The following is a 13,844-nucleotide window of genomic DNA, read 5'->3' on the forward strand; positions in this document are numbered from 1 at the left end:
ATTTCCATGAAACATCCAGTATCACTGAATTATGTACGAAAGATCTTTAGTGAATTTTTCAACTGTGACATTTCTGAACTAGGAAAGCCTGTGCAGCGAGAGTGAATTTAACTGTCTGACAAATAATTCATGTCAGCCAGTGTGTGCGCTTACGTGAAGAGAGGCGTTAAAAGATGAAACCCCGTTCATTTCACACAGTCACACAAACCAAAATGTATTAATAGGAAACACACACACACACACGGCACTAATGCACAGCCTGCTTGATAAATGAAAGTGGCATGTCACATGCTGTAAACACATTTCACTGCTCAAAACCCAGTCAGTGGCCTATATGCTCTATTTTACTGGAAAAGTTCACCCAAAAATGAAAATGTCCTTAAACTTTTCTCACCCTCAGGCCATCCAAGATGTAGATGCCACACAATGGATGCTCTGCAGTGAATGGGTGCCATCAGAATGGGAGTCAAACAGCTGATAAAAACATCACAATAATCCACAAGTAACTGTCCATCCTCCATCAATGTCTTGTGAAGTAAAAAGCAGCGTGTTTGTTAGAAACAAATCCATCAAGATGTTTTCAACTGTTGCTTCCAGCTAATATATGAGTCCTCTATCTATAATATTACTCTCTCCAGTGAAAAAGTCTGAATCAGGAGAGAAATATGGCACTGTTAAAGCACCGTTTACAAATGAAAACGGTTCAAAACAGCTCTAAACAAACATGTTGGTGGATTTTGATGTGCGAGACAACAGGAGATGGACTTTTTCACTGGAGGAAGTGGTGTTATGGATTATGGACTCATATTTTGGTCACAAGGAATGGTTTAAAGTAAAACACCTGAATGACGGTTTAAAATAAAACCCAACATGCAGCTTCCGGCTTCTCAAGACGTTAACTGATGGAGTGAGTGCTGTGGATTATTGTGATGTTTTTATCAGCTGTTTAACTGACTGATTTTGATAAACACTGAGAAAATAGCTAAATAGTCAGATACTGTACTTACTATAAAAGAAAACAGTTAATTGTCTACTTAAAAATCAACTCTCTTACACAGTATTTGTCTGTAAAGTGCATTTGAATGCTTTTAGCAGCTTGCCACCGCTAATCTTACTGAAATCAGTTGTGAAATGTCTGATGTGTGCGATATGAACCGAATATCAATGTGCCTCTGAGTTACAGAAACTCTTTGGTTTTAATAAAGTGAAGTATTTCTGCGCATGCTAAAATGGATTGAGAGAGAACTAAAGTATTTTTCAAGCAGTTCAATATTTGGCGAGCTTCTGTTCTTCAACATCACACTTTTATTTGACCTAATCGCTTTCTAGATTTACTGAAATAGTAGTTTGACTATTAGCATAAAGCCTGGTCCACAGCTAATTTCTGGCTACAATACAGCACTTTTGACCAATTTTAAATGTTTTTGAAGCTAATGTTTAGCAAAGTAAAATTGTATAATAACAGTACAATTTAAAACAACTGTTTTCTATTTAAATACATTTAAAATTATTTTCGATTATTCAGCATCATTCCTCCAGTCTTCAGTGTCACATGATCCTTCAGAAATCATTATAATATTCTGATTTGATGCGAAAGATATGCCTTTTTGTATTATCAGTGTTGAAAACAGTTGTGCTGCTTCATATTTTCGTGGAAACCGTGATGCATTTTACACATTAAGTAATAGACACCAGACTCTGACTTTCAACAGCAAGAAACAAATCGTGATTCATGACTTTTGTGTAAAACTAAAGGCTGCTTGCCATTTTAAAATTGCCCCAACTACTGTATCTGTTTAGAAAAGACATCAACACAAGAAAGCCAGAGCTAAAGCAACTGACTAATATTGATACAGGAATCCAAGAGAGACTGATCACCCACTTGTGTTTGTTCACCGTGTCACTCGAGTGCCCTGATCGATGTGTTCGACTGCGACCATAGATTAGTGATTATATGAGCCAGGATCAATAGGACAAGGATGATTTTCCTCTGTATATTTGTCTCACTGGCAGGCTTGCCCACAACATTTACATAAAATCGATCAGAAACACACACCTAGTTTGGGATGGTAATTGGACGACTTTATAACGCAGCAAATCGATGCAGTCTTATCAGTTCCCACATATACAATGTTTTCAGATTCAGCCACAGCAGGATCTATAATGGAAATTTGTAGGAAAACATAATACAGTCTTATTAAATTATACACAGAAAATGTGTAAAAATGATACAGTCATGTGAGAAAGTAAGTTAACCCTATGAAAAAGGCTTCTCTTTTGTCAAAATGTGCGGGGAGACAAAGTGGATCTTCATTTGCACAGTGCTAACAGATAAAGGGGATATAATTGTATATATTAATACCCCACTGAAAATGCCTAATTCAGCCTAAGATGGTTTGATAGCTGGTTTAAGTCTTATTTCTCAAGCTGAAATGTGTCCAAACCCCCTCTTAAACCAGCCAACCAGTTTAGGCTGGGACATCTGGTCCTATTAAAATATTTCCATTTTCAGTGGGTCACTTATTGCCCTACTAAAAAAAAAAAAAATCAATCAATAAATACATTGACTTGCGAAAACATTGGAGTATTACATAAAATATATATAAAACAGTAAACAAAACCTAATATTCCTTTCAATCCCATTCCATTCTAATCAGTGATGTTACTGTGAATTAAAACTACATTCTTTAAAATAAAGGTGCTTCAAGTGATGCCATAGAAGAACCATTTTTTGGGTTCCACAAAGAACCATTCAGTCAAAGGTTCTCTAGAGGAACCATCTCTTTCTTACCTTTTTATAATCTGAAGAACCTTCTTTTGCCACAAAGAATCCTTTGAGAAACATAAAGGTTTTTCAGATGTTGAAGGTTCTTCTATGGCATCGTGAAGCACCTTTATTTTTAAAAGTGTATTGTAAACTATGACTATTAAACATTATGTTCTTCAATTGAAATCTTATACATTTAAATTGATAACATTTCACAATTCATTAAATAAAATTACTAAAACTGAAATAAAAAACTTCTAATTAGAAATATGTAATAAATAAAAACAAACAAAAATGATAAATGCTAGAACTAAAAAATGGAATTCAAATACTAAGTTCATAGTTTATATAATCAAGTTTATAATAATTCCAGTTGAACCCAAGTGAAATTAGCTGAGAAACTTGATATGTGTAGGGATGATTATGCATTTTTTTTATTTTACTTTTTGATCATTAATACCTTTTGTGTTTTGTTGCACATCATGATAAACTGTAAAGAAAAGATGACAACACAAGCCAGGCAGCGGGAGACAGTTTTATCATGTCATTCTGGCTTTGGGCCTCAAGGTCTCCAGACATCTGAGCCTCGAGCAGAAGCCTTTCGTTAGTTAAACTTGAGAAGCATGTGTGGACACGAGCATGAAGTTCTGCTCACAATTTAATAAACATTACACAACTTAAACATTACATTTGTTCTTGAATTCTGTGGGATGAGTGTTTGCTTTAAGCTATTAATCACTGCAATAGAACCACCAAGAGCAATTTGCTAAATAAACACAATCCCTTTAAATGCCACAGAAATTAAAAATGGCATTAATATCCCTGAGAACAGAATCACACTATAAATAAACTACTATGGCAGCCAGAACGCCTAACATTAGAGCTGTTCTAAAACCTAGTTAGCTAACTTTTAGGATGTAAATGCATGCACCTTAATCATCGATTCTTCCTATTTTGTCACCTATACTGTATATTGATGTTAATACTGCCAATATAAAACATTACAAATCACTCATTTATGAGGTTACATTCCATTTAAAGGAACAGTACAGCCAAAAAAAATGTATTTGATGTTTTTATCAACTGTTTGGAATCTTATTCTGATGGCACCCATACACTGCAGAGGATCCATTGGGGAGCAAATGATAAAACGCTACATTTCTCCAAATCTGATCTACATCTTGGATGGCCTGAGGGTGAGTATATTTTTAATAAATTTAGGTTTTGAATGCACTACTCCTTTAAGAAAACATCTGTTGGCAGTATGCACCGAGTCAGCTCAATAGGTTTTGTAGCAGAGCTTCTGAAAACGCAGACGTTAAGACATTTTTTTCTGGGTAAATTCCACAAACGATTGTGTGGGATTGTTTCGGCCTTTATTTCTGTACCCTGGGATCTTCAAGCTCTCCAAACCTCAGGCTCAAGCTGAGCTCTTGCTGGAAATGAGAGAATGGACAGATGACTCAGAAATAGGCCTCGGCCCTCCAAGGACTCAGTCCACCGGCTGAGACAGTGAGATCTGCTGTGGAAACGAGTCTGTCTTTGCTTTTCTCACTGATCTGCTGCTGTAAAGGGACCTGCATAAAACACCACGAGGTGATCAATACCTGCAAGACAAGAGAAAATCTACCATGTCAGACGTTCATAATTCAGCACTGATACAGAAGAAAACTGAGTGAGCACAAATGGCTTAACTCAGAGTATTAATAAAATCATAAACAATATTTATCCAAAATGACATACTTCACTGAAAACCCTGTTAAAAGAACAGTGCACAAAAAAAGAAGTTTGACAGTGTTTACTAATATATCTAAAATATAATAAAAATTAAATAGTAAATAAAAAGTTTTTGAATAAGAAATGTTTCTTTCAAATCCCAAATATGTATAAAAAAATAACGATAAGAGAAAGAATAGTAACGGATGACGGGTAGGTGCATTATTAGAATAATGAAGAAAAAGAATCACCTGGGCTGTGCATTATTTTCTAATAATTCAACAGCCCCTCATCAATTATTACTTACATTATAATGATAATACATAAACGCATACATCAATAAATGAAGAAAACATGCATGTCATCCAGTCAATCAATGGATTAATTTCATGGAGAAATATGAGCTGAACAGATTTTTTCGTGATTTAGAGAAAGGTGAATTTGGGTCTGTGAGTGATTTATTGAGACGGTTGGCAAAAAGCCAACCTAAATTCACCCCAGGATTACACAAGCGAGCCAATTTTTGTATCTGTATCTGTACACAGACGAGGTTTATGAGAACGCTGCGGATGAGGTTCAATGGAGGATGTTCCCCTCCAATCAGAGCCGGCTGTGATACACCACACCACAGAGACCAAACACAATCACAGTGAAATATGGATTCAATTTAGCCTTCGGCCCCTCCTGTATGAATATATATCAGTTATATTAAAATCAGAATAGCACAAAGTGATTCATAGAACAGCAAAAGAATTTCAATAAAGGAGACTCGAAGCATCTGTCAGTAATAAGATGTTTATACGGGTCGACGTCTGAAACGGTTAGCGTGCAGCTTTGGACTAAGCTCTGCTTTTGCATTACAACTATTGTTTATTGTCAATCAGAAGTGAAGGCAATACATTACACGTGGCATACTCAATCAGCCGTGCCAGGACATCATTTCACACTGACTTACGGCCTGTTATTGATTTCTTGACCAGAGATGATATTTCAGCACATAAATGACACTGGGTTTGTTCTCCATGTCTATTTCACTGCTGGCCTTGTAAATTGCTTAAGCAAATGTAATCAGCTTTTCTCGCAAGGTGATGGTTTCATCACCTGGGATCTGACACGTATATCAAACACACTTAAAATGAGGCACTAAAGATTTCTGAAGATGAACCGATATGGATGTCAGGCACAAGATTCGGTCAACATTTGAGCTTTAAGAACGGTCTATAGAGAACATTAAACAATGGTGGATCCAGACAAAATAACAAATACTGTACAATCACGATATTTGGCACAAGAAAACAAGATTGCTCTAGTTCATTTAAATCAAAGTTGCACCAGCATTGTTTTCTATCATGGAGATATTATAATTTTCATTAATATTTTTGAATGTTTTTAATTTGATATTTTTCATTTTCATTTTAGTTGATTTTAAATTAACACTGTTTTGTTGTTAGCTATATCTATGTAATTCATTTAAGCTATTTTTTGTACATCAATTTATACTAAATGAAGAATAAAAATAAAATAAGTTTTATTTATTCTTAACAATTAATTCAAGCAACAAAATGCATTTTTATGTTTTTTTTATTAATATTTTGAATTTGTTTTAATATTTTTCATTTTTATTTTTGTTGATGTTTGAGTAATTTCATTTTTTTTGGAGGGGGGTAATTTATATTAGTTATTTTTTAACATCTATATACATTCAATTTCAGTTTTGGTTATTTTAGTAGGCCTAGATCAAGTTAAACTAAACGAAAATGAGAAAATATTATTAACTTCTTAAAAACTTGTAAAGACATGCAATTTGTTTCACTGGACTATTCAAGGAGCAAATCACATTAGTTCTCACTTAGAAGGAAATCTTTTGGGAATAACTGAGTTAAGTTATTTTCTGCCTCTGGTTTAAATAGAAAGTTAAATTTAATTTGCTGCCGCTGTTGTATTAGGCCTCAATAACTCTGTAATTAACATGAAGGAAAAACAACTGCCAGTCCAGCAGGATATTTTCCCAGCATCCTCTAATAAATAAAAACAAAGTCATTTGTTTCATGGAAGCACCATCTTCTAAATGAATGCAGCTCTACTGCTCAATGAAGCGTAAAATATAACTTTGGGTTTATTTCAGTTCTGACAGCAGTGTGACTAAAATGATACTAAGTACAAAAAAAGAACAGAAAATATCTTTTGAAGAAAAAACTAAGCTACTTATATGAAGCACAGCCTTGAGAGTCTGATTGGATTTGATCATGAAACGCCTGAATTTGTCCTTTCCTTTCAAAGGAAGTCTTCAGCTGGATGAATCAGGGATGAATCGTGGCAAACTGGCTCAGTCGGGTATTAAAGACACCGTGAGACTGTTTATCTCGTTCTCGATCATTTCACACGTTCTTCAGTTCCCAGTGACCCAACAGCACCATCTCAAACACACATTTACATAAACACACACGGGTCGTTCCTGCCGTGCACTACATTAGCATGTCCCATTCACAAATGTGATTGGATCACCAATGGATCCTTTGCAGTGAATGGGTGCCGTCAGAATGAGAGTCCAGTTGGAAATCCTAATTGGAAAACATAGATTTTCATGTTTCAAGGACTTGATCACTGAGCTGATGAGTCAGTTTCAACAAGCAGTGATTTAATAAATGAACTCAACTCAACTTACCTGACTATCCAGACAGCGTTGAGCAGTTTTGCACTGGTTAACATCACATTACTTGATATCTGCTAAATGTCTACATTGCACTGGATTAAATTACTATCAAACGAGAGGCACTTTACAAATAGATTGGGTTTATTCAGAAGTCAGTAGTGGATTTGGAGCAGTCAATGTTATCGATATACTTTTATGTGGTTTATATGCTTGATTGGTACAATGACATTTATCACTCCAAATGAGAATGAACAACAACAACAATATAAAAACAATAAAAGATGCATGGAAGAATATCTTTACTGTCCCTCTTTTAAAAAAAAAAAAAACTAAATGATTTTCCTTTTTGGATAAAAATGCCAATTTTTATAAACGGTGAATTAAAACGATTAAAGGATAAAATTTACTTTCAAGAAAACAATAAAATAAAATCATATATACAAACCTCTGTACATAAATGTGTATATATTGAGGATAAAAATATCATGTAAAAATGAGAGAAAGAGGAAATTACGCGTCACCAAAATGGTTTGAATTGGTCACGTGTCTCAAAGATAATGTGCATTCCTGCCTAAAGAGAGAAAACCCTCGATTCATCTCAAGTGGAGGTTTAGTTAAACATGCACCATCTGCCAAAAATACCCAGAATTCCCTGACTCCAGTTCCTCTGCATCTATGTGTGCAGAGGTCTGCTTCTCTGCGGTGAGCGTGTACTGTCACCGGGGTGGAGGCTCAGAGGTCAGATCGGGCTGAGGTCAGGTATTCATCATGCCATACTGTCAGGGAGGTTGACGGAAAATCGTTGGAAGAGGGCCGATGCGGATGTCTCCGTTTGACAATGCCGTCTTCTTGCTTATTGGAAAATTCCCGAATCAATGGAGGTCTGCTTTCGAGTGGTCTTTGGAGGGGGAGGAGGAGGGGTCTTGCTGGGTAACGGAGGCGGAAGGTTCTGGAAACATGAGGAAAAGAGAATACGTTTTTAAAACACTTGAGTGATTTTTATATTTTATTATAAATACATAGAAAAATATAAATATAAAATACTTTATTTGTATAGAAAAATGTTAATAAAGTTATATTTTCTAACTTTAAGCAGTAACAATAAAAGTAAAATAAAGTCTCTATGATATGACTGATATATGAAAGCAACAATGAATGAATGAAATAAGTGTGTATATATATATATATATATATATATATATATATATACACACACACACACACAAATATATAGTTATTTTTAATAAATTATCAATGTAAAAGATTTATTTTATTAAATATCTGTCTAATCTTCAACTTTAAGTAACTATGAGCAATGATAATAAATGATTGAATTAATAATACAGAAGACCTAATACTAAGAAAATAAAATAAAGAGAAAAAAGTAGGAAAATTGAAACATTTTGTATAAACTACCGTTTGGGTTCAGTATTTTTTTTAAAGAAATTATTATTTAAATTCAGCAAGGATGCATTGAAAGACATGAAAGGATTTCTGTTTCAAATAAATGCTGTTCTTGGTTTCCATAAAATTATTAAAAAATGTCTCTTGTGCACCCAATCAGCACATCAGAAGGATTTCTGAAAACTAAACTATGCATCACAGGAATAAATGACATTTTAAAGTATATTCAAATAGAAAGAGCAATATTATTTTTTATATAATTTTTTTTTACTGTTTATGTGATCAATAACAGTATAAGAGACTTCTTTCAGAAACATTAACAAAATCTTACTGACCTAAACTTTTGAACAATAAGTGTATCATAAAATAGTAGTCATAGAGCAAAGATCTTCTGTCATTTGACAGAACTTCCAGCAGCTGCAGAGAAGTTCAGGTTATGAGTCATTAAACCGTGTCTGGGATTTCTTGAAAAAGCAAAAGCCAGCAGAGAGAACAGAGACGAGCAGCTGATCAAGCTCTGTTGGACCGTCACACACATCCTGCCCTCTTCACACACTGTCCATTCATGATGAGAAGAGTCTCACACTGGCAGCATTCAGAACACTGACAAACAGCCTCAATATAATACTACACTTCTGCTTGTTTGGCCTCTGAAGGCACCTGACGATCCTAATCTTACGTCTTCTTAATGGATTTTTAAGCACTAATGATCATGTACAGATAATGGAAATGAAGATCAAGCAGTAAACCGCTTCAGGAATATGTATGACGGTCTTTGATGGATATGGGTGATGTGTTATACCCGCTGGTGTGGCAGTGGAGGAGGGGGCGTGGTCGGACTGGCCAGGTCTGAGTTGTCCATCAGGTTTCCATAGTCACCCATGCTGCTCTTGACAGGAAGTGGAGGCGGAGTTTCGCCCTTATTTACATAACCCGTCCCATTCAGCTCCAGATCTGTTTAGAAACAAGACAAAGCTCTGTTGAGATCAATATTATGATGCCTGACATTGTTACAATCTTTTTAAAACACTTCAATCTGTTGTTTGAGGAGGCCTGCGCAGTGATTCGAGCACAGATGACGACATGCGATGCAAACTCCTAATCCAGACAGTGGGTGAACCCATGGGAGAGCAAATGCCTCGCAAAGCCTGAATCCATTACACATCTTCACACGCGGCGAGTGGGAGATCTGTTCAGACATGCTTTCATGCGTTCTTTAACACCTCTGCAGCCTCCCAGAGTCCTGCGCTTCACACCGCTGCGTTACGCTTGTGTGTCATCACACTACAGAGCAGATCGCGGATTCTCAGGGAGTGCTTTACTGTGCAAGAATGTTTGGTTGTATTTAAATGGCAGACACAAATTAAACAATTGATCAAATTCAACTTAAACAAAAGACAAGATTGAGTACAGTTCTAGAAGAGATTCTTTACATGATAAAAATGGTAAAGGTTTTTCTGGGTCCATAAGTCCTTGAAAGTTTGTCCTGATATATGTTTTATAGACAAGTCGGTAATGTGGGAGAAATAAATGATCACAGCAAGCCTTTCATTTCCATGGGGAAAATGAAGAAAAAAAATTTATAGAAAGAGAAATACTCTTTGTTTTTGTTTACAAATTAAATAAAGTCATAAACAGAACTAAAATTAAAATGAAAATAAATAGTATGCAAATTAAACTATATATATATATATATCAGGAAGATGTTTCTATAGAAATTAATAGAAATGATGTATTTAGTCAATCAAAAATGAAAGTAAAGAAATGTAGAATAATTTATGTTCTTTTGGACTATCTATTCATCAGAGAAAGTTTTAAAATACATTTTAAAAATGTATTCAAATACAAAACTTTTTTTTAAATGCTAGTATTTCACAATATTATCGTTTTACTGTATTAAGAATCAAATTAATTGGTAAGCATAAGTAAGTTCTCCCAAAGACGTGTAAAGAATCTTATCGACCCCAAACTTTTAAATGATAAATGTGAATCAGACTGAAGGTCTTGGATAATTATCAAGAGCTCTATTTGTTCCAGAAGCTAAAATATAATGAATTGTTGTTGTTGTTGATGAAACAACACCAGAGGACAATATGTGATGCCAAAACTACTTCTGCTGCATTACAGTTGTTTTTATTTATTATTATTTCAGATATGCCGACTGCTGTAGGCATGCAGGTGAGCAGATGTGTGATTGATTAGATATCTCCATGCAGATTTTCTCCTATTTACAGCAGTCTTCCAGCTTCATTTATTCAAACGTCAGCTCTGGATCTTCAATTATATATGAATGTTTTGGAGTGGCTTTCTTCCCAAAATAGGCAGATCTTTTTGTACATTTAAGTTAATGTTGTAAATTTATCAGCTATCAACTTGTCAACTATTTATCCCTGCTTGCTTTAGTAAAACTGGCCTAGTTTCATCATGTTTCGAAATAAAACTCGAGGGGGAAATGGCAGATCAGTGTGAAGTATGACATACTGGATCCAGACAGTAAGCTGAAGTGCAGTTTGGCCCGGGGCGTGATGGGAGGTGGGACGCTGGGCACAGACGGGTTGGCAGGAGCTGCTGGAGACACAGAGAGCCTTTTCTCACCCAGCAAGTTGATCACCTGACTCTTGGGCCTCTGGGGCCTCAACGGACTGATCTGGAGAGAGGAAAACATGACCGATAAACATTACAGAGAGAACCGCGCTTTCTGAGGATCACTAATGAAATGTTTCCATGAATCAAGACTAAACGTGACCATGGAAATAGAAAGTGAAATGGATGGATACAATAATAAGGCGTAACGAGTAAAGAACAGCAATTCAAACTGTTCAGGTCCTGTTCCATGAGCATACAGGTTTATCTAATGCATGATTCAGCAGGCTTATGAATTATTACAGTTGTGCATTAAATGTGCATTAAAATGTAACATCCAATTCTACATTCTTACAAATTTGGAACATTTAGAAACCCCTCTGCAGTGTAAACTGCTGCTCAGAATCGCTAATGAAATTAAAATAAATATTTTAATATGTCAGAAATATACTTCATATATATTTTGTATTAAACATTTCTATTTAGTTTTCTCATTAAGGAAGTTTTATACAAAAAAAAATCATTTGCAATAGGAAAATAAAATATTAACAAATGTAAAAAAAACAAAACAACAACATACATTTATTTAAACATTTATATTCTTTGTCCTTCATCAGATCAAGACATTAACAAATAAAAAACGCTTGTTAAAGATGTCAAATATGAAGAAGGTGGGCTTGTAATCCATATGACAGATTAATCGGGCAGTAAATCAGATTATTTAGCTCGTGTTTTATCGGCTGAATGTGAATCCAAGAGGTCAGCAGACTATAGAAAGGGTCAAGGTCATTATGATGATTTATACAAGACAAACTATGCAGAAGGTCCAGGGCTAGTTTTTTCTTTATTCAGAGCGGTGGGGTTACACAGTTCAGAGAGGCTCTTAATGGGTCAACTGGTTCTTCTTATGTGCTGTTTGTTCAAGAGCACATTCTGTATTCATAATCAAAGAGCTTGAAGTGCTGATTCAGACGCGTGCCTCATTTCACACACAGCCTCAAACACAGAAACTAAAAGATGAGAAGAACTGCTCCAGGAAGGATTCATTCAAATGGAAAGCACACAAATGAGTCTTTCAGTTTACACTGCATCAAATCATGTGAACATCACACACTGTCAAGAACACCATCACGTTTCAGGAAATCAGTGTCATTTTACTGTTTTATCATATTTACTATTAATATTATAGTATTTATTAAGATTTGGAATTAGCTTTTGTTTTGACATTTTCTGTTTTCATTTTAATTTTAGTAAATATTAATATTAAATGCGAGCCAGATATGTTGCAAAAGCAAACATTTTGTCTTCGGTTTCTACTTCTGGTTGTGACTGGATGTTTGATGCAGTAGGTCTACTTTCAGTGACTGATTCTGGAGTCAAGTCTTTACTTGTGTTTGTGTGGACAGATACTCACGGTCTCTGACAGAATGACCGCCTCGCTGGGCTGCAGCGGGATCTCAGCCGTCTTCAGCTCCTTATCAAACAGCTCCTGGTGTTTGCTGTTCCTCTTCTCTTTCTTCTTCTCCTTCCTGTCTTTCTCAGGTTCGTCTCGATCCAGTTTATCCTGAGACTTGGAGTGCAGCTTCTTTGGTAAGAGAGGCTCCAGGGCAAATCTATCAGATGAGAGAGAGAAGAAGAATCAGAGGAGGAGAGGAGGACAGAGAAAACTGTGTTGTGTTGGAGAAGACTGCTGGGCTCTTTAATATCACAGAGAAGCTCTTATGAGGTCTTGAGCAAATATTAGCACTCATTTGACATTTAGCTCCAACTTTAAACTCAAAAGCAGGTTTCTGGTGTACAGTCTGAAGTGTCATGGCAACCAACCGTGATTATTAACTGAAAATGATACATTCTATTTTTATAACATGTTATTTCAGAGATCAGGGCTCAATCTTAGGGATATTATTTTTTTCTGCTGGCTTGGTCAGATGAGCTGTTCATATTTGTACTTAGCTAATGTTTTCACAGGCCTCACCGTAAATCAACCAATCAATGAAAAAGAGTAATAAAAACATTCAAATGAAAATACATTTCAAATTTAAATAAACTTATTTACTTATTAAATAACTTTATATAAGAAAATCTTCATTTTCTAGTTTTATACAACAGTTTTTCATATGCATTTTATTAGTATAACAAAATTAATTATATATATTTATACTGAAATTAAATTCTTTGCATTTTTAAAATATGTCTGAAATATATTTTATATATTTTTAATATACCATTTATATTTTCTTTTTTCTTTAAACACATTTTCTGAAGAAAGAATTTCGTAATTTGAATATAGTAATATTAAAGTAATTAAAACAAAATAATTTAATAATAAATAAAATCGGCAGAAATATTTTTAGTATGTTTTATTTAATGTTTTTCATAAAATATTTATACATTTTTTCCATTAAACAAGTTTTTTTAGTCTAAATGATGCATTAACACACAATTATAAATTTTCCTTTTTTGGGAAAACATTGTGCAAACCAAGCTAATGATACTCAAGTAACATTTAAATCCACAAAAATCTGCAATAACAGTGTTTAATAAATCACAGGAAACCAAATGTTCAAGTTTGCAAAGCACAGCAGCACATGATAGATGAAGGTAAGATGCAGCAGCACTGACTCGAAACGCTCTCACACCAAATCCATCCTTATCTGCCATTTCAGAAAGTAAATGAAAACCACAGTAAGTGTATTTGTTAGAACCCAGACAGCTCGCCTC

The 13,844-nt window shown here is 34.8% G+C and overlaps 1 protein-coding gene across 3 annotated transcripts in view; it reads right to left on the reverse strand.

The window, feature by feature from the left end:
• Positions 1–7,884: 7,884 nt before the first annotated feature.
• Positions 7,885–13,844, reverse strand: part of LOC132121715 (dedicator of cytokinesis protein 1-like) — a 216,444-nt gene continuing 210,484 nt past the window's right edge. For all 3 annotated transcript variants that reach the window (XM_059531438.1, XM_059531437.1, XM_059531436.1), the window contains exons 49-52: positions 12,538–12,736; positions 11,022–11,187; positions 9,343–9,494; positions 7,885–8,085 (exon numbers count right to left, since the gene is read on the reverse strand). In XM_059531438.1, coding sequence (XP_059387421.1) covers positions 7,990–8,085; positions 9,343–9,494; positions 11,022–11,187; positions 12,538–12,736 — 613 coding nt within the window. In that variant the 3' untranslated portion in view covers positions 7,885–7,989. The remainder of the gene's footprint in view (positions 8,086–9,342; positions 9,495–11,021; positions 11,188–12,537; positions 12,737–13,844) is intronic.

The sequence above is a fragment of the Carassius carassius genome, chromosome 39 (genome assembly GCF_963082965.1).
Source record: "Carassius carassius chromosome 39, fCarCar2.1, whole genome shotgun sequence".
Lineage (NCBI taxonomy): Eukaryota > Metazoa > Chordata > Actinopteri > Cypriniformes > Cyprinidae > Carassius > Carassius carassius.